Source organism: Thunnus albacares, chromosome 21 (assembly GCF_914725855.1).
Source record: "Thunnus albacares chromosome 21, fThuAlb1.1, whole genome shotgun sequence".
Taxonomy (NCBI): domain Eukaryota; kingdom Metazoa; phylum Chordata; class Actinopteri; order Scombriformes; family Scombridae; genus Thunnus; species Thunnus albacares.
This window is the reverse complement of record NC_058126.1, coordinates 17523979-17551811: the sequence shown is the minus strand read 5'-3', so window position 1 is coordinate 17551811 and position 27833 is coordinate 17523979. Positions and strand designations below refer to the sequence as shown.

At 39.0% G+C, this 27833-nt stretch overlaps 1 protein-coding gene across 8 annotated transcripts in view; it reads left to right on the top strand.

Moving 5' to 3' along the window:
- ctnnd2a (catenin (cadherin-associated protein), delta 2a) overlaps positions 1-27833 on the top strand; it is a 279280-nt gene that overhangs the window by 233358 nt on the left and 18089 nt on the right. For all 8 annotated transcript variants that reach the window (XM_044339804.1, XM_044339800.1, XM_044339799.1 and 5 more), the window contains 5 exons: positions 1064-1246; positions 5129-5302; positions 8030-8180; positions 22335-22584; positions 26471-26555. In XM_044339804.1, the coding sequence (XP_044195739.1) occupies positions 1064-1246; positions 5129-5302; positions 8030-8180; positions 22335-22584; positions 26471-26555 (843 nt within the window). The remainder of the gene's footprint in view (positions 1-1063; positions 1247-5128; positions 5303-8029; positions 8181-22334; positions 22585-26470; positions 26556-27833) is intronic.

Genomic DNA, 27833 nt, shown 5'->3' with positions numbered 1-27833 from the left:
TTAAGTGGCATTTCTGTTTTTTGATAAAGACCCTGAATTCCTACCAGCTGTAGGGCTGCTGTTCTGTAATTGAACCTGATCCCTGACCTTCCTGTGGAGACAAGAAGTACCACGTAATCATTTTAAAACCAAAATCAAGTGACTTTTTATTCTCTGAACCACGCAGCCGGAAAAAACAGGGTACTGAACAAACGTGAAATAACAGATCGAAATACCAAATGTCACAGTAAATTGTAAATAATATGTAACTTCACCTACATCGTTCTGTAATAGAATGTGAATAGAATTTCAGACATGACTGCAGCTCGCTGGAGTGAGACATTGTTTTGTTTGTTGCATCTCTTGAGGCTGTTCAATTACACTCCTTGGTTGTTTTTGTGTAAACCAACGGTCAGACAGAGAGAAGATTGATGATTTGTCTTTGTTAATTTCCACTCTGTTGACTCGATGACTCCCCGTTCTCAGTGATACTAAACACGTACACCAATGTGAAAGTACACATTTAAGCATAGACATGCACTGTAGAAGAAGTGTTCTTTCTCTCATGCAGACGCGTGCACACTAACACGTTCCTCGGCTGGCGGGTGCGCTTCTAAACTTGGTGTTTAATGGGGTGTGATACAATATATTGGGCTTGTCATTTTTCCTCATTTACCTGAGTTCCTTCTAATCTCATTTCAAAGTCAGAGCTAACAAAATACAGAAGCATATTACCTATGAGATTATCTTCCCTCTGGCCTCTCTCTCTCTCCGTCTCTCTATGTCTCCCGCTCTCTCCGTTTGTCTGGCTGGTGGGTGGGGGTGGAAGGCCAATAGTGTAAAAGTGTGAGAGTAGGCAGTTTTTATTAGCATGCTTTGACTTTGAGTTTGCGGTGTGTTTTCAAGCGAGATGTTTCATTAAATGGCATCAAACACAAATCTCCCACCTCAACTTTCTCACTTTATTCATTTATATCTCTCTTCTTTTTTTCATCTACTCTTCCTCCTCCAAACCCCCTCCTCTCTTCCTCCCACATGACTTCATCTCTTAACCCTCATATCTCACGACTCTCTTTCTTCGCAGACTGTAGAGAACTGTGTTTGCATCCTGAGGAACCTGTCGTATCGTTTGGCTGCTGAGACATCCCACGGCCAGCAGGGGGGTTTGGAGGAGCTCGATGGCCTGCTTTGTGATGCCAACGGTCGTGACGGAGAGAGTTCCGGCTGCTGGGGCAAGAAGAAGAAGAAAAAGAAGGGTGCCGAACAGGTAAGGACAGAGATTATAGGAGATGATGAGGGCAAGGAAATAATGGAGATGTAGATGGATGGCATGGACACACTGGATGTATGTCTGTGATCTTTGATGGTTTGACAATGATAGCAGGAAAGCGCTGTCTAACACTTCAGTCCGAAATCTCTCATAGGTGTTCAATTGGGTTGAGATTTGATGACAGTGAAGACCATAGCATATGATTCACATCACTTTCATGTCAAACCATTGAGTGACTGTCTGTACCCTGTATGGAAAGATCTGTATTATGTTTCTCCACTCATTTATTCAGGGTTTTACTTAAACCAATCTGTATATATAGACATGGGTGCAAAAAATAGAAGGAGACAGCTTTCATGATGAAGCAGGAACACAGTGTGAGAAGTTGAGGCAGACTTGCGTTCAACAGGGACATGTGGTAAATAATGGAGAACGGGATGAAACTCATAGATCACAGAGCTGAGTTGAAAAGCATTGGCTTCTTTTATAATGTATTGGCTCATAAGCCACTTTTTGCAGTTTTTATTACTCTTTATATAATTGAAACTTTTTAACCCTAAATCTTTGGTCAAAAGCCTCATCATTCTCAGTTTTTTTCTAGTTTCTTCTTCCTCCTCCTCCTCCTTCTGCTGTCTACTCTACTCTATGCTTTTTTTAGGCTATCAGAGTATAGGTACTGTAGGCAGACTCCTCTGTGGACTAGTTGTCATGTTTGCAGAAAATCAAAAGCACACCTGACTGGCCTACATAACTCTTACACTAGTGAACGTGTACATGAGAGTTCTGCACGGGACATTTGCATGCATCTGTAAAACCCAACGCAACTAAACCCAGCCAGTACTGCCAAATTTGAGACCTGAACTGAACCTGCAACCTGAAGCTACATTTTTGTTTTATGTCACTCAGTGTTGACCATTGGCTCACCAGGCTAATGCAATGCGTGGGCCACACTCTTTGGGCCTTGTGTATTTACTTGCAACAATGAAGTGCATGGATGCAAATGACTGACACAGTCAGAGAGAGCAAGAGAGAAGTTCCTAACAAATAACATTGGAAAATAACCAAAATTAAATCAGAAGATTTATGCAACAAAACAACCCAAATCTGACCCATAACCTAATGCATTATCAGGACCAAGCAAGTTCAGGTCAGGCAGCAGAACTCTACTGTATTTATGTGTGTGCATATACTCTATGTGTGTTCATATTAGTCTGGTACACATTGAGAGATAGTCGATAAGACAGGCACAAAAACGAGGGAGACAGACAGGCAGCAAGATGCTAAGAGAGGGAAACGATGTTGGAGGAAATCAGGCAAGAGGGAGAGAGAGACAGAGAGAGTGCAAGAGAGAGAGACACAGGCAGTTAGACTGTAATGTAGTCTCCTTAATCATTTATTAGAGGTTCAGACAGCAAGGCCAAGGAGCAGCATGGGAGCCTGAACTGGACCTAAACACTCCTAATGGACTACTGGAACACACACGCACACTAGTTTTTATGCTACCAGGGATATTTGATGGTATTCTGCTTTGTTTGAAGATATTCTGCAGTCTCTTGAAAATTCTTGAAGCAAGTAATACAACACGGGGGAAATTTTTATGGGATTGAAGTATTTTTAAAGTGCCTTTTAAAGCTGAAATCTGTAACATTTTATATTGTTACTCTACAACTACAGCAAATATGGAAGGACATGTAAGGTTCTCACTTGATTAATTGACCAGATTGATTGATTGATTGACCAGATAACCTGAATGTGAATGTATTAGTTACTTTCAGTGGCGGAATGTAACTAAGTACATTTACTCACACACTGTACTTAAGTACAATTTTAAGGTATTTGTACTTTACTTTAGTATTTCCATTTTATGCTACTTTGTACTTCTACTCCACTACATTTCAGAGGGAAATATTGTACTTTTTACATTTATTTCACTTAATACATTTATTTCACAGATATATTTACCAGCTACTTTTCAGATCAATAATTTATGCATAAAAACATGTGACCATCCTTGTAAAATAACCATAAAATAGCATTGTTATAGATAAGACGAGCCAACAGTATAAATCGTTAAGATTAGCTTTATGTTGACAACTTTAAAATGCTCCTTACATGTACATGTCAATGAATCAGTATTAATTACAGTTACAGTTACAATTACAGTATTAGTTACAATTATATATTCATGATAAATTTAATACTCTAAATGGGACCTGTTTGCATGATGAGTACTTTTACTTTGATACTTTAAGTACATTTCGCTGCCAATACTTATGCACTTTTACTTAAGTAAGATTTTTAATACAGCACTTTTATTTGTAATGGATTTTTTTGTTGTAGTAGTTGTGATATTGGTACAGTACTTTTACTTTTTTACTTTTTTTAGATTTCAGTACTTCTTGCACCACTGGTTACTTTACTGCCATTGGCAAACAGGACAGCTGCACCAACCAGATCAATTTCTCCATAGCAGTACAGCAGAGTACAGCAGAGTCTTCAACCCCAGTACTGTAAATGTTGCAGCTTTAGTATTTTAGGAACTACAACCATACATATAGTGTATAAAAATGCATTGCTTAAAAAGACAGTATGGAATTCACCTTTAAAAAAATATTTTGAAGGCCACATATGAACATATGTTTCTGGTACTGAAGCAAATACATGCAAATATGTTTGATATACTTCATCTTTAGAGAATTAAAAACACGCAAATAACATACATTATTATTTGTGTAGGATGTATCTAGGCAAAAGAAAATATTATAAAAGAGTTGATGTCTCTTGCCGTAGTGTCTCTACACACTTCAAACTATAAGAAGCCTTTGATTTTGTGATCAGAGAATCTATGTATAGATAAAAACACACACACACACACACACATTCTGCAGCACCTCTCTCAAGACGCACACTAGCCTAGTTTACCTTGAGACGGGGAGGAGGGGAGGCAGTAGAGCGAAACCGAGAAGGTCGATAGGGAGAGGAAAAACTGAAAACTTGAGAGAGAAGGATGGAAATAGAATAAGAAAATAGGGAGAGAGGGGTAAATAGGGAGAGATGGAGGAAAGCAAGGAAGAAACAGATAAATCAAGAGAGAAAGAATCAACAGGAGAGAGAAAGAGGGGCAAGATATAAATGACAAACAGTATAGAAAAGACAAGAAGTAAATAGAAATAAAAGAGTAGAGAGGGAAAAAGCTATAGTTGCGGGTTCATGCACTTTTACTGCATGAAAGAAGTGTGGGCATGTCACTCAACAAAGAGGTTTCAACATCAAGGGACTCTATTGTAGTGGAGGAGGGGAAGGAGGTACCGGGGAAGAGAAGTGCGGAGCTTTAGTTTTATTGCTCAAAGCAAGAAGGGGAGTGAAATGTTCTTTCATAGTCTCTGTTCAAATTCATCTCTCTTTTTTTTGCAGTCTTTTGCCCTTTCCCACCACTCCCCTCCATCATCATTCTCACCTACTAAACAGGGTAACAGGGAGTGATTTACTGAGAGGTACTGTGAGATGTAGTTTGCTTTCATGCGTTATGCATTCTGACAACGCACGCACTTACACACATGAGAATAAACATTATACTCATCCACAGATTGCTATCTTTCATGAGTGATGCCATTATTGTGGTACCTTAGAGGTTAAAAGTTTGACTTGTGATCAGTAAAGTCCCATTGAAATCAGATTAAATCCCAAAAGCGGATGGGAAGCTGAATGAAAAGTATTCTCTTCTCCTTCAAAATCTATTTCTGACTTGGAAAAAGGTACAAAATTGTACGAATGCAAGACAATAATATTGTTGGAAGAGTTTACAGCGTTCATTCAACTATCCTTTCATGAGTGAAAGTTAACATTAAATATTTAACATTCTTTCTTTCTTTCTTACAGTGGGATGGCGTGGGTCCTTTTCCAGACACAGCAGAGCCCCCCAAAGGAGTTCAGATGCTGTGGCACCCCACTATCGTCAAGCCCTACCTCACCCTGCTGTCTGAATGCTCAAATCCCGACACCCTGGAGGGAGCAGCCGGGGCTCTGCAGAACCTGGCTGCAGGCAGCTGGAAGGTAACAGCTAAGTTTAAAATGTTTCCCAAACTCTGTGCCTTCTTATTTCTATATTCAAAATCATCCCCGTCACACATAAATGTCATAATAAATATACTTTTTAAAGGAAAGTTACAAAGTGCTATGAGCATTCAGGCACTGCTGTTAAGACCGTAGAGTGTAGGACTGAAATGCTGGTGATGTAGAATTTGAGCTGACGCTGTTCTTGCAGTTGCTGAACTTCACTATGAATAGTAAACAATGAAAACTGTAAATGTATGCATGTTTCTCCCTATTTCATTGTCCATTATTGTAAAAGGAATGGATTCATCATAAACCTGTCCTTACCCAGCCGTGCAGTGAACGCAGAGACACACAGTGAACACAAATCTCTGTGCAGATAAACCACAGATAAAACTGTTTACTCGTATTGTAAGTAGGACAAACCACTTAAGTGAGCGCTGTATATGAATGTGTAAGTGTGAGAATATGCTACCTATGTGATGACAGAGTCTTATGTAGAAACTCACACAGCCTGAAGCCAAGAACTGCTCTGCACCCAGACGACTAAATGTACAAATACTTGTGAAGTCTTCTGTCTCCATACCCTTAGTAGACAGTCCATTCACACGACACAGTGCTGGTTTGGCTTCTGTTTATTGAAAAATAATGTAGTAAGAAAAGTCTGGGAAAATGTAAATCATAATCTGAATGACCTTGCTGAGTAATACATGTATTTTTATGGCAGACAGATATCCATCGAAATGTTAACAAATGGTTACTTATCAACAAGGACACTTAGGAGGGTTCGATGTGTGCAAACGTTTTTTTAATTATTTGATTCTGATTATCTGGTTTAAGTTAAATTCAGTTTATTAAAACAAATCAGAGACTGACTTGGTTCCAGTAAATGCCACAGCACAGAGGAATAACAACTCACTACACCATCCTGCTGACTATGAAATATTATGAGCACAATCCCATGTTCTTATGTGTTCTATAGTTTATAATACTGCTTAGTAGCGGTGCAGTTATTGTAATAATGTAAAGGCTCCAAGCCTAACACACCAGGGAGTACAGCCAGGCTTCAACAGCAGCTGACTGATAGAAGCAGCTAGATCGTACTAATGTGTGAGTCATGCAGTCATATTGGATAGTATTGTTAAGGGCAGCTCTAGCCTTGAGGGAGATGGATATAAGGGTAAAAAGGGTGAGGGTGTAACCTTTAAAGGACCTTGAAATGATAAGACTGCATCTGACATTGTTTGTTGCAAATAGGCTATCTGTAAGAATGTCTGTGTGGTCAAAAAATGCACAGTCAGAAGGTTACATTAATTTTTCCTGTTTGTGAAAACTTGAACTCAAGAGGGAGTGAGAGACAGGAGATTGCACTATGGTGAAGAGGGATGTCCCTGTGGTCCTGTAGATGTGTGTGGGAGGTGTGTGTATCTGATTTTGGTTTGGTGAGTATTTCCGTTGGAAGAGGAATTGACAGAGAGACAGAGCAAGAGAGAGATGGAAGAGGAGGTTACAGGAAGACAAGGGAGGAAGTGGAAATGGGGGGCAGGTGGTCTTCAGGAAATCACATTTTCTATTTTAGGGCCTTGCTGCACGCTCGTGTGTGCGTGTGCTTTGTTGTGTCTCGTCTAAGGAGGCTACCTCTCCTGGCTGAGAATAGCACCGCTAACGGTTTCCGAAGAAGATGTGTTGGCGTACTGCTGGCACACTCTACGCTCTGCTCACTAAGCTCTTGGCTAAGACATACGATGATTTCCCTAGGGTGAATTATTTCCTGAAATGATTATATGAACCATAGCTTTTCCATTTTGGTCTCTAGAAAAAACAATACTATGTTTTAACCTTAATGCCCATTTGAAAGGTAGATAATTCTTTTTTACAGAAACTTTCTTCTTCACACTTCACTTACTGATATTCATTCTTGGGTGCTGTTTAGCACATCCTCAGTCCTCTACAGTTGACCCACAAGGCGGCACCACTTGAGCCGTTTGGGGTCGACTAGACCATTTAAGTGTACCTTGACAGTTATTGAGGGAGGATAGAGTGGTCTCCAAGCTCAAAACTCCTCTCTCTGGTTCATATAATTCTCCCTCTCATAGTATATCACTTGTGAGTCAGTGTAATGCCTCAGCCTCTCTTATATTGCCCTTGAATATAACATCTCCCACTTGACCTCGACCATTGTCTGTCTCTTTTTTCTTTTTTGTACCGCTACCACTTTATCCACAGTGAGTCTATAGCCTCTTTTATACAACTTGTGCAAGGCGAGAATGTTGTGCCGTTATTCTGCCTTGCCGTTCTGTATAAAAGGTATGAACACGGAATGGGGGGGCATTGTTGTTCTGCCATTAAGCAGGCAGTGGAGGTAGTCACACTACACACACTACACATCACACCTCTGATTCTGGAACGCCAGCATGCTATCTAAAATCACACACGGGGGCAGCATTATGCTGGCTTTGTTTGGTTCAGTGTAAAAAAGCAAAGCCGTCATAATGACAGGTGCTCTTCACGGCAATATTGCAGGATCTCTGTATAAAAGGGGCTTATGGCAAAAAAGAAAAGAAGAAAGAAAATAAATAGACATAAGACATTTGAAGCTATTGAAGGGGAAAACATCAGTCACACAAAGCACAGATCTATTATAAAGCTGTCTGCAGTGGAAGTAAACTGTTAGGAATGATGGACAAAACTTGATCATTAAGATCTTTCCCCTGCTCTCCCTGTCAGTGGTCGGTGTATATCCGGGCTGCTGTCCGTAAGGAGAAAGGCCTTCCAATCCTGGTGGAGTTACTGAGGATAGACAACGACAAGGTGGTGTGTGCGGTGGCCACCGCTCTCCGAAACATGGCCCTGGACATCAGGAACAAGGAGCTCATAGGTGAGTAACGATAAAGACTTTGAAACATCTTCCCATCTGTTACAAGAAATCATTGCAGACTGGCTTTTCTAATGTCTTACACACATTTGGGCATCTACACTATTATGTTCAAATACTGTCTCTGTTTTTTTGTTTGTGAAGTTCAACCTGAAGCCCATTTTCATCACTAATTGCATTCTCTTGTAGCCTCTCTACTGTGGTCTGCGCCTGTCACAATTTTCTCATTTAGATTACACGAGTCATGAGCTTGTATTCATCTGATGTAACACTAGGGTCAAGATCTTGCAGTCAGTTGCACCAATTAGAAGTACTGTAGAAGTAGAAGTCACCTCTGTCTTTTAGAGCGAATGTTGATGGCTCACCTGGCCTGGCCTACCATGTTAACCTGATGGAGAATTGTGGGACTGCTGCATGATTAAATATTAAATAATGTCATAATTAAGACAGTTAACTATTAAACACAAGCTAGGATCAAGTGTGTAGACACAGACATGTAGTAACATGTTCATGTGATGAAAACAGTGCTCTAGAGCTGACATACATTACTACACTATGAAGGAGGAAGTATTATGGTTGTGGAGACTATTACTATTGAATTATTGAGTAAAATTATTTCACATAATAAGGTAATTAACTGAGACCAAGGTTTGTATGTGTGGGAGAATCAGGCTAATAAGGAAAGAAAGGCTAAGGGAAATAAACAGGCAGCTGATATGTATTTAAAAAAGTGAGAAGCTGGAGAAAGAGGGAGAGCAAGAGAGAGATAAAGGAGGAGATGATCAGATCAAAGGCTTGAATTGGGCTTTGGAAAGCACACTGCAGTAATGAGTGAGCCTTAGTCAGGCTTACTGACTGGCAGCTTCGCCACATCTAGGGACAAGGGATCATTCGGTAACCTAACACATTAAGACACTTTTATATCATCATATATTTTTGTATTTGTGTGTTATCACTTTCTCTTCCTGTGGCTACATCTGTATAAACACACATGAACTGATATGGTTGTGTTTGTGTGTGTGTGTATGCGTGTGTGTGTGTGTGTGTGACATCACTCGTCTCTGTCTCTGGTATCTCTGATTATCGCGGCTTCCTGGTGGGCTCAGTGGTTTCTATAGCAACCCGGCTACCCTCTGTCTCAGGCGAGGGGCGTCTGGAGCCTCTCTGGGTTTTGCTGGAGTGGTGTAAGAACGACAAGGAATGCCGCCGGCAAAGCTCAACACGCCCATACTGTGATGGTCTGGCTGGCGCTCGGCAGCGGATTACAGGATAATTGAAGCCTTCACACAAAGAGGCTTATCAGTCGGTTTTGAATATTTTTTGTTTTGTTTTGTTGTGTTTTTTTTTCTTTCTACACCTGCAGATGTATCAGGAAGTCAGATAAATAGAAAGTTAGGGGCTGTAGAAATCTTTACAGGTGCACTGATTTATGCTTTTTCATCTATAAGATGGAAAGGGACCTTTGCATGTCACTCCTATTCCAATATTTCCTCCACTTTCAACCTATAATGGCAGTCATAGCAGATGGCGTACATGTAAAAGCAGAAAATACGACATCTATATATAATATAGAGATTTAAAATTTGTCAGAATAATAATGCTGGTAAACTCTTAACCTCCAACAACTTTCTGTATACTAAATGTAGGCAGGCTTGATCCCATAGCCTGCTTTCCAAATCTAATGTAAATGTAAATAAATGTAAATACTGTAAAAGTGTTACAGCTCGCAAACATGCAGATCTTATGATAGAATATGGAAGCAGAAATCATTTAAATGCACTAACAGTATAACAGCCACTGCAAGATTTGTTGTTTTTATCTAATTGATACTGGATCAAACTGGGAAACACTGATACATCAACTGAAACAGAGTGTTTACTGCAGTGTGTAAATATTACCCCTGCTATCAGCCAGGTACTATAGAGGTACTATAGAGTTTAATAATGTGTAATGTACAATATGATTGGTTTTAATAGACTAACATAGCATTCCATGGTGAAAATGCTGTTTCAGCTCCTTTTTAAATAGAGTCTTACTGAGCCATTTGCTCTTACATTGTCAAAATAAATTATTCATTTGAATAAAACTAGTCTACATTCTGACAAGATTTAAGCAATTCTTCCATTTGACCTTCTACAGTGAGAACTGCATATGTTTTGCTCTGGAAATCATTAAAATGTTTGCTAATTGATTAAAATATTAGAGGTAATTGGTCTGTTTTACTTTTAGTCTTTTATAGCCATTAGTTTCCCAAGAAGAGAAAGATGAAGAGGAGAGTTACGGAAAGATAGTTAGCAATGAATGTGTGCTTGATGGAGAGAAAAGCAAAACACACAGGCTGATTGAATATTGTAATTACTTGCAAATTCACAGGGAAAATCAATTCAGATTTGTTTGGCATTTTCATTTGGATACATGCTTGACTTATTCAGTTGTGGGGTAACATGGTTAAAGTCCTGCATGTGATTATCCCTCCCGGTGTTACTTCTGAGACCTAAGAAGACAGACAATAAAACAGAGACAGGGTGATGGAGGCAGAGGAAGATATGTAACAGAGACAGAGAAAATTAGGGGCATTGCAGATCATTATTCTCCTGTAGCAACTGCAGCTGGCACCATCAGGGATGGGTTGGCAGATTGATGAAAAAAAATAGGTACAACAGTGCCAGAAAACAGAGATACTTGAGAAATATTGTTCAGAGATTAAGATGGTCATTTAATTGAAGTTATTATTTAAAGTCAGCAGTCTGGTGGAGCTAATATATTTAGAAATTTGGATTACTGTGACACTCGTCTTCTAAAACAAATGTATGTAAAGCTGCCTTGAGCCATTTGAGTGCGGAATGGCAGAAAGACTCCTAAACTGTCAATGTTTTCCTCACTTTCTTGTGACGGGCGCGTTTGTGAACGATTGCCTGTGTTCACTGAGTACACTACATCCAACTGAACAAGAGCAGCATTAGCGTCTTATGACATTACTTGTCTGATGAATGTAAATATTGATCAGCTAGACATTTACAAGAGTTTCTTCACCAACATTCTTTTATTAATGAATTTTGTCACCATTTAATCTGTGCAGAGTTGACTTGTCTTGTGGGATGAAAGTGGCTGCCCATGGTTTTATATGAACTGGTATTGTTTTGGTTTTTGGGTTTTTCTTTACTAGCTAGAAACCGCTTCTTAATTCTCAGTGGGACTGGCTTCACTAGCAACTTTTTCACAGTACATGGAGTCATTTTTAATATTAAAATGGCTTAATGTAAAAAGACAGTGATGGTAAGCCTGCTCTGTTTAGATAGACAACCAATATTATTTAAGCGATTTTCAATATCAGTATCAGTGGAATGATTGATTAGTTTACATTCAAAATCAGCTCGCAGATCAACTTCTCTTCCAAACTGTGAGACGGCTAAATTGTAAATGAGACAGAAGGCGACAGACAGAGTTAATGACACACAGGGACACAGAATGGCTCAGAGATGCAGAGAAAAAAAAAAAGGAGAGAGGAGGGAGAAAAGTGAAAAGGATCAGTCAGGGATGAGCCTTTGCTCTTGGCAAGGTGTGAGTTGATATGTGTCGACAGGAATGAGGTAGAGGCCAGGCACTCCTAAGAGACAAGCCCCATTTGGCCCTTGTTCACAAGCTATATCCAGCAGAGTAACTCTAACCTCTGAGTCAAACACCTTTTTCTACACCATGCATTTCTGAAAGACAACAGTTTAACCCACAGTGACAAATATATTTTACAGAGCAGTTTGTGGGTCTTTGTTAAATCCAAGTTTCACCTAATTATACTATATTTTTACATGGCTAATCTAGAGGAAATCCCTCTGTCTGGAAAGCAAAAAAACAAATCATCTTCTTTTAAAACTCACACGATAGTGTGTCATAAACTGTTAGTGCCGGTAGGCTTGGCAGCATCACTTTAGGGGAATAGTTGTTTGCATGAGAGCTCAGCCAAGTGAGCGGAGATGAGAATCATCTTTCGCACACAGTAACCTCAGTGTCAGACCCTCTGCAAAGTACTGTGTGATTGGATGGCAGCGAGACAAGCGAAAGGGAAGGAGCAAGAGTGACACAAGGCTCGAGAGGTACGGATGAAAAAAGGAGCAAGAGGCCAAGTCAGGCTGTGGAGACTGAATAGGGGTTCAAGATGAAACAGAAGAGAACAAGAAGAGAAAGCGATGACAGCTTAAGTCCTAACCACATATGTATGCTTATATTCCAATCCCTCTGTAATGTGATTTAGTGGCATATTGATGTCACTGAGAATCATTCTTCTCATCTGTCAACATTTTTGTCTCTCTCCTGATTTCACCTCCTTCATAGTTTTTGATTTGCATAATGTACTGTACGCCTGTGTAGCAATGAATGAGTCTCATTCACTGCTACACCGTCTGTCTGTGCAATTCTTCCCTATTTACTTACAGATGGTAATTTGACACACATGAATTGGGAACGGCACTTGAATGCCAAAAAGACACTGTATTATTTCAAATACAGCAGCCATTTACCAAAGGTTTTTATAAACACATGCCGCGCTCGCAATCAAATCCAAAGAAAGTTATTGTTTAATGAAAAAGTGATTAATGCAGTCCGTATTTATTTAAGACACTTAATGAATTAATTTAATGTGTTTTTGCACAAAGTGACTCCAACTGCTAAATCTAAATGGGTTTCTCTATTTTGCAGTAAGGGTTTAATTTCAATTCTAAATATGTATTCCTAATGCAAAAACCTGTAGCAGGAAATACATTAAATATGCAATGTGTATAATACAAAGTTCAGTGTGAAACTGTTAATGTAAAACTTTTTGAGTTACACTTTTCATACTTCTATAAAAGCATATAGATTAATCTTAACATGCAAATAGCATTTGATTGTACAAATGTACAATGTACAAATCAATTATTAGGAAGTGTTCAGACTGTTTAGGATTATTAACAGTGATCACAGAACATGTTATATCTGGACTCAGAGATAGTATAAGAAGATAACAAAATCTGAACAGTCAGCTTCTAAATACCAGATTTGCTGGCTACCTTCCTACATTCAGGGTACAGTAATTGACCTCCAACGTCAAACACAGCTCTCCATGGTTTACTAACTGTGAATAAGGGGGCGCTTGTTTTGGTGCATGCCCAAGTTTGATTAGGATGTTTTCATGTGGGATAGGTGTAGAAGCTCCACAGCTCTGTTTGAAAACACCTTCAGAATACTGATAACTGATGGGAATGGGAAGGTTCACCGATTTGCATCATTGCACCGGCATAAACATTCATGATGCAATTGCCCAGATTATATATTAGTAGAGGCCCTATGCCTTTATTATTTAGAAATGCAACCAATAATTTGTGGCCAATGATTTGATATTTAGATTGATTCTTCCTTTCTAAACTGTTTTTCAAATGCGCTAGTATGCTACAACTAAGTGGTGCACTGCCAGAACATTCCAGGTGTTTTTAGAGGTCAAAAAGAAACAGCATAAATGAGATGCTTACTGAGTTGCAGTACTAGAGAAACAAATGTATAATATAAAAATGGCATTTTTTAAGTTAATTCATGATTTGCTGTATGCTTAAGAAATAAATTCAAACTCTCTGTACCATATTGAATTGCATAGCATCATTCATTTACATCGCTTCAAATCACATTGTGTTGAATCAAATCGTGACAAATCGCGCTTCAACACAATAGAGGTGGATCGCATTTTACTGCAATGGTAGTTGCTTCATATGTATCTTAAATGTATCAGATCATTGGCAATGCATCAAGATGTGTATCACATCAGCCTCAGTGACATATCAACACCCCTACTGATAATACATTTATTTGATTGTTTGGATTGCTCACAATATACTTAACTCTTTCTTTGTAGTAAAAAAAAACATCCATATAGTGATGAAAATATGTGAAAATCAAAGCAAAACATTAAAACCTGATACATTCAAGAAACATAATCAATAAAAGTGATAAGGATAAGGACAGAAAATGACTCAAGAAGTCCAGTTCCCCTGTGTCTTTGTCTTTGTTCTCTTGTCACACCACACCTCTTATTGACTTTATCCTCCCCTCCCACTCTCCTCCCCTCATTTTCTCTCTACCCTCGCTCTGCCCACCTTCCTGTCTAAAACATGAATATTATACCTCCACCTACCATCCGTTTATCCCGCACCCACCCCTCCTTCTCCGTCTCCTTCCCATGCCGTTTCAGACATGAACTCATAACACCTCACCTTCCCTCTCTCGCAATCTCTCGCTCTTTGTGTCTCGCATTGATGACATCAGTGCTGGGGAGTGTTACTGTGGAAACCGAAGAAGTGCGCCGCAGGGATGTTACTAATTTCATGATTGCAAATGTGTGTGTGTGTGTATGTGCGGGTGCGCGGTTATTAGAGGTCAGGGACTGGTATACGCGCATGCAAATAAGGTGCAGAAAACTCAGAGGTTTCAAGGCTTTGATCTAAACATTTCAGCCCCACATTCTCACACACACACATGCATACACACACACGATGTAGTGCATTGCAAGCCTGCAGAATTGGAGAATGTCCTTTTTGTGTTTTCCTCACTCACGCCAACTTTTACATATTTTGCCGTCCCTTCTGCTAATAGACTGTACATTGGTAAGATCCCCTTTTGAAGGCTAGAGGGATGAGGACAGCGTGGCCACGTTCGTACTGACTCACCCTAAGTTGACACACACACTTCTGTCTCCCTGTTGCAGCAGTATTTTATGAAATTTCTGTGTCGCCTTCAGGATGAATCTCTTGTGTGAGGGTCTGGCATGTCTTTTATCAGCACACTTTGTTCTCTCTGGCATTCTCCATCCTCTGCTCCACTGTGCCAGACTGGGTGCACGACAGACAGAAATAGAAATATAGAACAATAAAAAGAAATAGAGAGAGAGAGAAAGTGCTTGTCATGAGATGATGAGATTTTTGTCAGTGTTACAGCTGTCCCTCCTGCATCAGACCTGATCTTGGGAGAAACACAACTACATTAAATGTTGCTCAGGGGTAACAACTTATCTACATTACATATTTAAATATCTTCACTTGTGAAAACTCAACTGAAAGGTGACAAGCTGCACAGTATAACTTTATTTAACCATCACAATGGTAATTATCCATTTTCTGTAACCGTGAGTTTGTGTATGCATACAGTATGTTTATAAGTGTGAATTTATACATCTTCCCTAGCAGGCATATTTTTCATGCGTGAAGCTGATCTTTAATGAAGCCACAGGTTCCTCACAGGGGAAAAACATCCCCGCCTTTCCTCTCTCTCTCTCTCTCTCTCTCTCTGTCTCCCTCTCACCCTCTCTCCCTCGCTCCCTCCTCTGCAGTTTACGCTGTAAACCTGTCACCCACAGACATCAAAGAGAGACACAGAGGGTGAGATATAACTGGTGTGAAAGGCACCAAACACAGGAAGGCAGAATATTTTAGAACGGGGAAGCGACGGCATGCCACTTTCCAATTTACCTCCATTTCTGACCTCTTTAAACCTGCTGTGTTTCATCTGTCTGCACCCTCCTTTGCAGTTCATTTTATTTATTTATTTCTATATTTATTTATTCAGAAGTTGAAAGGAATACACCTCACTTTGCAGTGGGGAATCAGACGTCTTTGGAGGTTATTCCTATCTATTTTAGTTTGATGAGGATGTGAAGATGTTGATAATTGGTGACTGCAGGGAGTGTGTGTTTGTGTATGTGTGTATGTGATGGATATTTTCGCTTCTTTCTGGCTGCTTTCCAGATGAGCCCATAATCCAGAACTCATTAGAATGCTGTAACTTTTTACAATTTGGATTATAGTACAAGGGAAAATGAGTAAAATTGGTGTCAATAAAACGCCGCTCCTATCCGCAGGAGAAACAGTATTGATGCTTGAGAATATCTGCGGTTTGTTTGTAGATGGAATTTTATTACAGACTTCCATTCAGTTTGAGCTTTTAGTGGCTGACACCCAAGGACCATAAAAACTCCTTCATGTTTTCAATAAAGGAATAGTCCCACAGAGCAGAAACCAACACCCTGTTGCTTTGAATCTGGCGCCCCCTGTCGACAATGTGACACACTGCTAATGAAATCACACCTGGGAAACTGGCTCCAATCACACAGATGTGCTGAAACACTAGTTTTGTCACTGAATATTTTAATAGCAGGTATAGCACCCCATAATTATACCTCATTTCAAATTTAGCTGTCAGTCTGTGCTGACTGATGTCAAATCAACACATTGGGGTGACCACATTTTAAACTAAATGCTTCACCTGTTCAGAGAAAAATACAGAGTTTGCATACAGGATAAAAAAAAACATGCCTATATATTCAAATAGGATCATTTGAGACACCAATTGTCCGTTTATAAATTGATTTTATTTGTGCAGATGAAAATGTCTGTTTGTTGGTCTACAAGAAACCAGATTGGTCCAGCATTTATCACATTCTCAGTTTCTATTCCCATAAGTCAAAACAGACTTCATAGATGCTAGCTAAACCACCTTATGTGTGTCTATTATCAAGGTGTTCAACCTTCATTCTATCATGGGCTTTTATTCAGCCCAGAGATGCTTTAGAAACATAACATAGCCAGAAGCTTTTGATACCAGTAAGTGTACAGCAGCCTACCTCAGGGACCCCAACCCAGTCACTGATAACTGTGTATTAACCATCCTTTATTCTCAGACAGTCGGACGCCACAACCAATCAAGCTGTTTCATCTTTCCCCACATCACCCTGAGACAATTACCTCCAATTTTACTTCAATAACACTCTCCCTTCTCCGTCAGTAAACAATCAAATCACTCTATTGTTGAGGGTAATTGGATCTCTTTAAATCAAATCAGCCATTATGGCCCTGATGAAGCACGCCCTGCTCAGCGGGAGTTAGCGACACATGAGGGAATGCAGCACAGGAATACATTACCGGCTCTGCCTCCCAGGTGAAGATGGCTATATTGGAGGAGTTGTGTAATACAGGTTTATTAGACTGTGCAGTGATCAGCACAGGGCTTGTTTCTCTCCTCGAGGACATGTTCCAGGTGAAGCTCACATTTCAGGGACATAGAGAGTGGATGTAAGAGGAGAGGGGATATGGCACTCCAACATTGTAGAGGTGCTGTCTATGTCACCGTAGGACCTAAAAGTAGAAGGGGTCACCACCCACTCATGAAAAATCCATCTTAATTTGCTCTTCAGCTTTTACTTGTCATTTCTTTTCTCTTTGTGCAACTACCATAAGACTATTCTGATGTTACAAGAATAAGTGTTACATGATGTCCCTGGCTTTAACACGTAGGTCGACCTCTAATTGCACTATTATATAGTAATTAATTAGGCTTTTTGTGCAGCTGTTTACATTCTAACATGTTCAGATCAGTCATTTGTCAACTAAATACCTAAAATGTAAATGAGGTCTTAAGAGATAAATTGTATATTTAGTAGTAATTAAAACGCAGTATTTTAACAAATAATTTCTTCATCAGGGTAATGAGCACATCAAAAGATTTAGCTTCTAAAATGTGTTAAATCTTGCATTGACATTTAATCTATAATTCATCAATACACTTCTTGCAGGCTCTGGGTATCATAGTCACAGGATGCAGGAAAGAGACCAGATTTTATTTGGCTAATGTGGTGTTTAAGCAGAGTTTTGCTTTAGTTTAGTTCAGTTAATTTTAATGTAGTTTTTGCTTTACTGATACAGTGTTAATATCTGCTCATAAAATGCTGTTTAAAAAATACATTAAAACCCACAGGAGACAAAAAAAAATGACATTGTGACGCTGAGATTTATGGGTCTTATTAAATGCATCTTGCATCAAAGCAAATAATTCAGAAGAAACACAGCACAAACAAAACAAAAACAAACTGAAAGCCAGATAATGAGCAATGTGTACGGGTATGTGTGCGTGCATGGCTGTATATGTGGTGTATTGTCAAGGTGAGGTGTGTGTGTGATGCTTTCAGTCATGCTTCTTAGCACTCAGTGATTATCGGGAGGCAGTGTCTTCCTCTAACAAGGTGTGTTATTAAGGGTTTGGAAATGACGAGGGCTTCTCCGTTTGATTCTCCAGCTATCAAGGTGTTTCACATTGCATTCGTCTCAGCGTACACTAATGTCTGTGAAGACTTTGTCTTTCTTTCCGTTCTTTCCTAGTCTGCACCTTTCCTCTCGCTCAAACATGGGTGACTGTTATGCTGTTTCCCTCCTCCTCTTTCAACCTCTCTCTGCTTCCATATCATCTTCTCATTCTGTACTCGTCTGCTGTGGGATGAATGTGATGACGTTGCAGAGACTGATAGAGATATGCATGCACACACCTGTGTGTACACACACACAAACACACAAGCATATTTTAGGGATATGCTGACAGCACTTTATCAGAGCATCTGTCTGTAAGCAGAAAATATTTAAACACAAACACAGATATGCCTCCAATACAGAAGTTTCCAGGTCTTTTATATTTACTCCATATCCTCCTTTTGTTATTACTAGATTCCCTACAATCAGTCAGTTGATAAATTAGTCACTCACTCAATCAGTCAGTCAGTCAATCAATAAATTGTCAGTCATTCACGCAGTAAATTATCTGGCAGTCAGTTAGCAAATTAGCCAGTCAGCAACTTAGTCATGCAGTCATTAAATAATTCAGTCACTTACTCAAAAATGAGTCAAATCATTAAATAAACCAAGTCGTCAGTAAATTAATCCGGTAGGAAATGAGTCAGTCTGATTCAAGTCGGTCAAATAATGAGTCTTCCTCTTAGGATGCAGCTCAACTTTGTCCTCACAGCCAAAAGACAATGACCGCTTAACCTCTGTTCAGCCTGCCAGCCTGAGATAACACTTGGTCAATTAACTCACCACCCCATCCTTATAGATAGAGTTTGCCTGGGTGTGTGTGACGGCAGTGTTTGTTGTACAAGGGCATATACGTAAAATCATGCATATTTTTGTGCGTGTTCCCTTACTTTATGAAGGTCGGTAATGTCATGTGATTTCCCTGCTCTGTGCATCGCTTTGCTGTTCTCAGCCCTTCCCCGATCACTTAGACTTATTAGAGGTAATATGAGCAAGGGATTTACTACCAGTCTGTGAGGGCTCCTTGAGTATCGCAGTGATGAATTGGTCTGGGAAAAACCTTCAGCATCATGTGGAAGTGGGAAATAATTTTAAAAAGGGCAAGGAAAGAGTGAATGAAGGAAAAGGGAAGATATGAGGAATTGAAGGAGGGTAGGAAGGAGAAATTTTAGGCTCCAAAACAGATAACATTAAGTTAAGGCTCCATTCTTTAAGTGAAGGAATCAATCTGCACCCCAAAAGGATGTTTTGTATTTTCTTTTATTGCTCTCTAAGAGTTAATAAATTCAAAGTAACACCATAAGCTGACGAAGACCAGAACTCAGCTGCGGAGTGGCAGGTAGATAAGTATGTGGTAGTTTTATGCTATTGCTGTGAAAATGAGTTGTTTAGAAATATTATTTCACAACTGGAGAAAAAAACTCTCAGGGAAATCCAATAGCATTTTGTGTTTATTGCAAATTGAGTGCTTTGGCCTCAGTTTTCTCTGCTATTGGAAAGGATGTAATGTACAACCTGAAGATGATACAGCACTGGATTTAACACTTAGAGTAGCACTTCCTGTTTTTCATCTACTTCATCAGATCTAGCACTTCTGTAGAGGACTTGCTTTTGTAAAAATCTAGGTGCTGACAGAGTGCCTAAAGAGCTGCTCTTCTGTGTTGTAAGCACACACACAAACTGTCACGCACTCACTGTTTTAAACGGCGTGCTTTGTTACTCCCAGCAACACATGTCACAAAGAGGGTAGACCAATTCATTCTTGTGGAGATACTCAGTTGATTGAAGTGTGCCTTTTAGCGGGTATTGGGGTAAGAGGGCTCGTCCTAGTGGTTCTAGTGAGTGGATTTTGTTAAAAATTAATCACATTTCAGCCATGTTTCATTATTCAACTATCACCTCAGCATTCAAATTGATAGTTTTTTACCTGAAACATGACCTGTGGGTTGTGTCCCAGGAACTCGAGATGATTCAAGTGTAATTGACAGGCTTTATAATGGTCAAGACATTTTTTACCCCTTGACTACTGCTCATGTTTCATGGATCTACTCACACCACCTCAGTCAGCACAATCATCTCTTTCCTTTCATCTCTTCAATTCCTCTCCAGTCCTCCATTCTTCCACTCATCACCTATTTGCTCTGATCTTTCCTTTATTGGCCCCTCTCCTCAGTCATCTTCATATCTAATGTTGTCTCTCTCATGGGAAACTCCACTGTGATTTCCTGAGTAGTTACATCAGAAACACTGCAGGAAATAACAGTCAATTGTTCCCTAATTACAGTTAGGGATTTTGATTCTCACATTTTTCACAGATGGGAAAGTCATGTAATAAACCTGATTTTAGATCAAATAATTGCACAGAGAAGAAATTGCGGGCTCAAATATTAGGCGACCTTGTATGTAAGACATAGAGTAAAACATTAAATACTTCCATTAAATGTACTGTGTATCAGTCCCATACTTACGCACTGCTCTGTCAGGCTCTTGGAAGCGGTCTAAGTGATTTTCTCTGACAGTTATCGTTTTTCAGACTGAGCTCCTGTTCCAGCTTGACAGATGATTTGGTTCCAGGTGTGTTTCTGCGATTGACTTCAGGAGATACTTTCAACCCTTTTCTCCGATCAGAAATTCATTTCCTCTGTGGCAGTATAACATGTTACACTAGCCAACTGGTTAGATTGAACCAGACTTCCTGCGATCTTGTAGGACTTATTAACTCAAAAATACACACTATAAACAGACTTGAAGAAACTCGGTAGCCAAGCAACAATAAAGCTACAAACAACCCATAATCTGACACTTTCTGACACTTTTTTCATTCGAGAAGAATATCTGATATTGTGAATAACATGTAATTGTTTAGCACTCTAATATAATACAACTCCTGCTTTTTCAAATCTAATTTTTAGAACAAAATACAGTTTTATCTATATCATACCTTAATCTCTGCATAATGGCACCATGTGTTTTCCATACACATGCATGTGTTTACAGTCCATAGATATGAGAGTGAAGATGATTGATCAGGCATATTTCTGCTTAATAATTAATTATTTTATTACTCTGACCCATTCCTAATTACAGTAAATACTGTATCTCCCAGCAAATTTGATGATTCAAATTGTAATCATTCTACCATTTCAGACAAAAATATTTGTCAAAAAATACGCAAAAACAAACCTCTGTCATCTAAACTAAAACAATCTGTATTCTGAGGATGGTTTTCGTATCAATGTTTGAACTAACTACATTTCTGTGTTGGTGAACACAGATTACATGTCGGTGGTTTTGTTCTCCACTTCCAGCCTCACAAACTTTGCCTTAAAGTCGCTTCATTGCTTCCATCTGCTCCACCTCTGACTAGTTGAAGTTTATGGGTTTCCTATCTGACATCATCTCCTGCACTCTTAATTACTCCTCTGTGTTGCTTCGATCTCGCCAACAACCCATTCTTTGAATGTCAATTTTTTTTTCATTTTCTTCATATGTCAGCCTTTTCACCGAAATACCACAAGTGGCCCCTTTTATTGGATTCTCAGCATGTCTGCATTAGCGTGCGTGCGTCAGAGGATTTGCAGTGTTTTCTCTCAAACCAAAGCCTTACGGAGTTATCCAAACCACTCAAGCTGTACAAGACGTTTGCGTATTAAAAATAGTAAAAAGGCAATATTAGTTTTATTACTTAGAGGCTTTGAAGTATCTGTTAAGTATATTATTAAGGTTTTATGGATTTTTATACCAGTCATCCACAACTACATGCATACACACCTGTCTACATATAATCTCCCCTGTTCATGGGCATATGAATCATCACAAAAAAATGTAAACCCTCACCCCTACACATAATTTTTAAGACTGCACATCAAAAATCATACAGTATATTCATGTTGTCAAAGCTCAGTTCAGTGGTTTCTAATTCTGTCTCTTCTTTTGTGTGCAAAAATCCATCAAAAGGCAATTTTTAGAACAAGCTTTCAAGATGTTTTCAACAAAATCTACAGGAGGATGCGAAGAGAATAAAATTTGACCAATATTTTTTTTTTATCTCTACACACACCAGGTAAATATGCCATGAGAGATTTGATCCATCGGTTACCAGGCAGTAGTAGCAGCAGCAACAATAACGCTACCAGCAGTGGGACCACCGGGACCACAGGCCCCCCCAGCAAGGCCATGTCAGATGATACAGTAACTGCCATCTGCTGTGCACTGCACGAAGTCATCACCAAGAACATGGAGAACGCCAAAGCCCTTCGCGATGCTGGTGGCATCGAAAAACTCATCGGCATCGCCCGCAGCAAGGGAGACAAGTGAGTAGGCCAACGTTTTGAAAGCATAATACCCGTTCAATTTGTCCATGTTAGTAAAATTACTGGTGTGTTTAAAAATGAAATTAATATTCAGGCATTCACACTTATCCAGACTAACTAGGACATTAACCCTTGAACCCTTAGTTTCCCCTTAGTTAGAGAAAACATTTTTCGGGACTGTAAGATACACAGTATACATTTATGCTGTATCTACTTCCTCCAACACTGTGCTGAATCTGTATGTTTCCACTGACTGAAATACTCAAACCCAAATGGAAAAATTGTAAATGTTTTGTGCCTCATTGTAAAGGTCAATATGACATATCTGATATTTCTTGAAACCCCTCAGACCAATTGGAGGATCTTTCAGGGTTGAGGAGGGTAAAAGTGGTGGTTGATTAGACACTTGGCTGTTGAGGGAATAACACAAATGACCTTGCAGTTATGGGATTGTGTCTCTGCTGGCCCCAAAAAGCTGCCTGTGAAACAGAAATAAAAAATTATTAACTGTTACATCAATCACTTTGATGTTGAATTAACCACTTTGTGGATATCAGGAGATTTAATTTGTTGGATGAATTTGGTGCCATAATGTTATTCAAATTTAAGTATATTTAAATTACATGTATGTGGATGAGTCTGTTGTAAAATACATAACTTGAGTGACGTTATGAGACAGCCAAGAACCCAGTTTTTTCTGCAGTGTCACACCCCTAAACTAGCATATCATCAGTCTCTGTAATAAACTAGCTGGAAGGAACCTCACTGTTGAGGTGAATCTGTGTAACCTTTGGTGGTGGATGATGGGTTTTTTGCAGATAGCATACTGGCTCAGGGCCTGGACACTGACAAAACACTTTTTTCTGAAGTGCTAGGCAAAGAAGATAAAAGCAGCAAGTCAGACTCTGGCTCTAAAATTTTAAAGTTACACTCTATTTGACAGAAATATGTTGGAAAACAAATCCTCCAATACTACATGTTTTGGTTGAGTCCTTCATTCAAAATGCCTTACAGTACTATGAGTGCCTGTTTACATGAGTTGTGAGTTACATGAGTGGGAATTAAACAGTGGTGGAAAGTAACTAAGTACATTTACTCAAGTCCTGTACTTAAGTACAATTTTGAAGTACTTGTACTTTACTTGAGTATTTCCATTTGATGCTACTTTAAACTTCCACTTCACTACACTTCAGAGGGAAATATTGTACTTTCTACTCCACTACATTTATCTGACAGCTTTAGTTACTTTTCAGATGAATATTTGACACAATGGATAATATGACAAGCTTTTAAAATACAACACTTTGTTAAAGATGAAACCAGTGGTTTACAACATTTTTGGCTTTTGACATCTCACAAAAAGCAGTGTGTAGTCAGGGTCACATTTCAGATGTCAATGACTTATTAACAGCTCCACCAAATAGTGATTTTTCCCTCTAAACTTCTTACATGGTTTCATTTCAATAAATGTTCAAATCATCCAATATTTCACCAAAAATCAAAGATTAGAGAAAAAGTCCAAAAACTAAAAACAGATTTATGTATCAGAACTTGTTTTTTTCCTTCTTTCGTCTCCCATTAATCATCTCATGAACCTTCAGATTTATTTGGTGATCCTTTGGAGGACAAAACACAACTTACCAGACACACCCAGGAAGCTTGCAATCAAGCAAATGGTGTTGTTTTTGTTTATTTTATTGGAGTATGTTTTTGGGCTACAATCGTAAAGTGAATGCTGTTCTTCAAAAAGTTGGATGAGCTGGGCCTCCCTCTCCTCTGTCCAGAGGTCTGCCATGTTACATACTGGTCTGTGTTGTTTTCTGATTGGCTGAAAAGAAATAGCTATGTCCTTATGTTCTAAAACTGTATTTGGCGATTTGACAAGGTAGGTCTTTTGAGACCCCAGGCAACGGCTTCAGATGCTCTGCAACAAACCAGTTCATACCGCTGCAATTTTCTCTGCAACATTCTAAAACCGTTTCGTCTCGTTGCGAATCATTGATCTGGACTAGGCTTTATTATACCTGTCAAGGCATCATTCTGCAAATCCCATAGTGTCAGCAGCGACCAGGAATGTAACTCCTGTCGCCATGGGAGACCGAGCAGGGTGTTCCTCCTAGCTGCTATGGCAACCAGCAGGTCAGGGGTTGCCATGACACCAGAGTGTTATCAGACTGAGGTCAAACATTGATTTATTGTTATGGAGAGAGAGACTCAGTCTATTTAGGGAACTGTGCTCAAGGGCACCATTACAGAGAGAGATGAGGTGCTGGAAGAAACCTCCATAAGTGCAAATTTCACAGTGAGCGTAGTTAGCTGCTAATAGCCCACATATCTTCATTTTCTCAGGATTGTTACACTGAGGATAAATGCTCTTATCAGCACTGCCTTGCTACATTCACACAATTACACACTTTTGAAATGGAAAATGCCCATTACAGTATAACCACAGATAGCTACTGTTTACCAACTTCATTTAAGCAGTTGGAGCTGAAAGCTGCAGTGAAATAAACAAAAAATACTAAATATAAATACTGATATACCTATACTGAAATATTAAATGCCGAAACAAATGCCCATCAAACAAATCCAACAGTTTGATAAAAAGCAGCAACCTTGTTTGACAATCTCATAAATTCTGGCTCATTTTTCAAAGATACTGTAGTTGTTCTCCGGTGACTGGAATTTATTACAGCAGTCAAATGTAATAAGTAATAATTTATGGCTCAAGAATCAACATATTTTGATATGGTGTGTAAGGTAGTGACACTACCAATGTTCGTGCTGACCCGTTTGCACTACAAAGTCACTGAGCACAGTATTACTAGAAATCAGCATGTAATTTCCGGGGATCAGTTTATTCATGTGTAATTATGTAGTAGGTTGGTACAGTGGCTTTCTGTTGATACCATTACACCATATTTAAATCTGGCATACTTTCTGTTCTTTTTACTGGGAAAAATTAAACCCAGGGTGAAGCCTGTTTTCACAAGGATTCTTCTTCATTTTGGTGGACAAATGGAAAATGAGCATCCCTTCTGCTTCCCTCTCTCATTGTTAGAAGGGCAAGGCTTATGAACTGACTCCTACTAGAGTCATTTTTCAGCTAAGTGGCGAGGATGGGACCATTAGCATGGCTGAGAGGGTCATTTTAAACTCATCTAGAAACTCAGTTTTTGCGAAAGGAAAATCATTCTCTGCTGAAAAGAGCAATGGCTATGGGCAGAAATATGTCTCACTCAAAACTGAATTTTAATCATTTACATTTGAATTTGAATTGTTCAACTTGAATAATTGCATTAAAAAGCTGAATTTGAATCACGTAATTTTAATTTGTATATCGAGGAAGAGACAAGAGTGAGGGAAGCAAGGAGACACGTTAGCTGAATGAAAAGCACCTGTTGTCACAGTAATGTATGTGAAAAGGAGTTCTGTGAATCTGCACTCGATTGCTCTTCCTGTGTGTCTCAGTAAACTGAAATTAAATTGCAAGAACTGAATTTGAATTGTGAGAACTGAATGTGGAAATATATAGGGAGTTGAATTCTCAGTGAGGATCAAATACACTGAATTCAGTTTGATAATATTACATTCAGTTTCAAGATTATTGGACTTCAATTCCAAACTAATAAATTCAGTTTCAAATTATGCTATTCAGATTCAGTTTGTCAATACAAATTCAAATATAAATGATTCAAATTCAGTTTCTATTGACACATATTTCTGCCCATAAATGGCCATCTTGATCTTAAAGCCATCACAAGTGCCACTTGTCTACACACATGTTGTGCAGCTGGTAAAGACAGGGGACTGAATAAAAAGAATTGCAACATTATCACAAGGAATGGGGTCCAGGAGAAATAACTCTCTCTCTGTCTCACCTCAGACACTCAGCAAAGGTGGTGAAGGCAGCCTCTCAGGTCCTCAGCAGTATGTGGCAGTACAGAGACCTGCGCTCCCTCTACAAGAAGGTAAGATGTAGTACAAACCATGTACTAATACTTTACTTTTATACATTTCAGTTCATCTCACACTATTGATGTTGTGTCAACACATATTTATTATATTTATCACATAGCTATCGTATTTGCTGCATACTATTTAGTGGACCACAATCATTTTTGCACACCTTTCTCAAAGGTTTTGACAATCCTACTGATATTGCCATAACTCCAATTAAATGAGAAAACAGAAATCTTATTAATTAGCCCCAAAGTAAAAACCGACAAGCTCTTTAAAGGACTTGGCAACCTGACTCCCTTGATCAAATCAGAGGAAACGAGCCTAGAAGTCATTTTAGACTCTGACTTGAGCTTTATAAACAAAGTGACTGAAACAGCATTCTTTCATCTCAGAAATATTGCCAAGATTCGACCATTCCTAACTCAGCAAGATGCTAATTAATGCTTTTATCTCAAGTGACTTGGACTACTGCAATGCATTTTTTACGCGTCTTCCTAAAAGGTCCATTGAAAGATTACAGCTTATTCAGAACTCTGCAGCTAGATTGTTAACAAGAACAAAAAAGAGAGAATACACATCACTCCAGTCTTGGATGGACTACACTGGCTCCCTGCATCTCCCAGAATCGATTTTAAAGTCCTCTTACTTGTTTATAAAGCTCTCAATGGGTTTTGGCCGAGCTACATCACAGACTCCCTGTTGCTGTATGTTCTTTCACGAGCCCTTAGATCCTCTACTGCAGGCTTGCTAGATACCCATAAGCCAAACCAAAAGAAAACTGGAGATGCAGCTTTCTTCAGTTATGCTCCCAAATTATGGAGCACCTTACCTTAAGACTTTATAAAGGCAGGCTCGATTTAAAGCTTTAAACGACACTTAAAAACATATCTTTTTAACCTAGCCTTTCTATAGCACCATTTTTGCACTATATCCCACCATCTTTGAGAAATTTTATTCCATTTTATTTTATTCCATTTTCACATTTTATTCTTTTTCATTGATTGATTATCTCTTTTAAATGTTGGCATTAATTTTCCACTTACTTTCATCATATATTGTCAAGTGTGGCCACTGGAGAGACTTCTCTCTGCCAGCACACACTCATTATGTGATAGTCTTACAGTATGCATGTCACATAATCGCAGTTTATTTGTTGTGGAATTAACTTATTTTACACTATTACACTATCCTGAAAATAACATATTTTAAGTTACAAAGACCATTTTAAGGTAAACCTGAAATATCATTCTAAAATAGTGCACTTAACCGTGTCTTTATATGTTCAG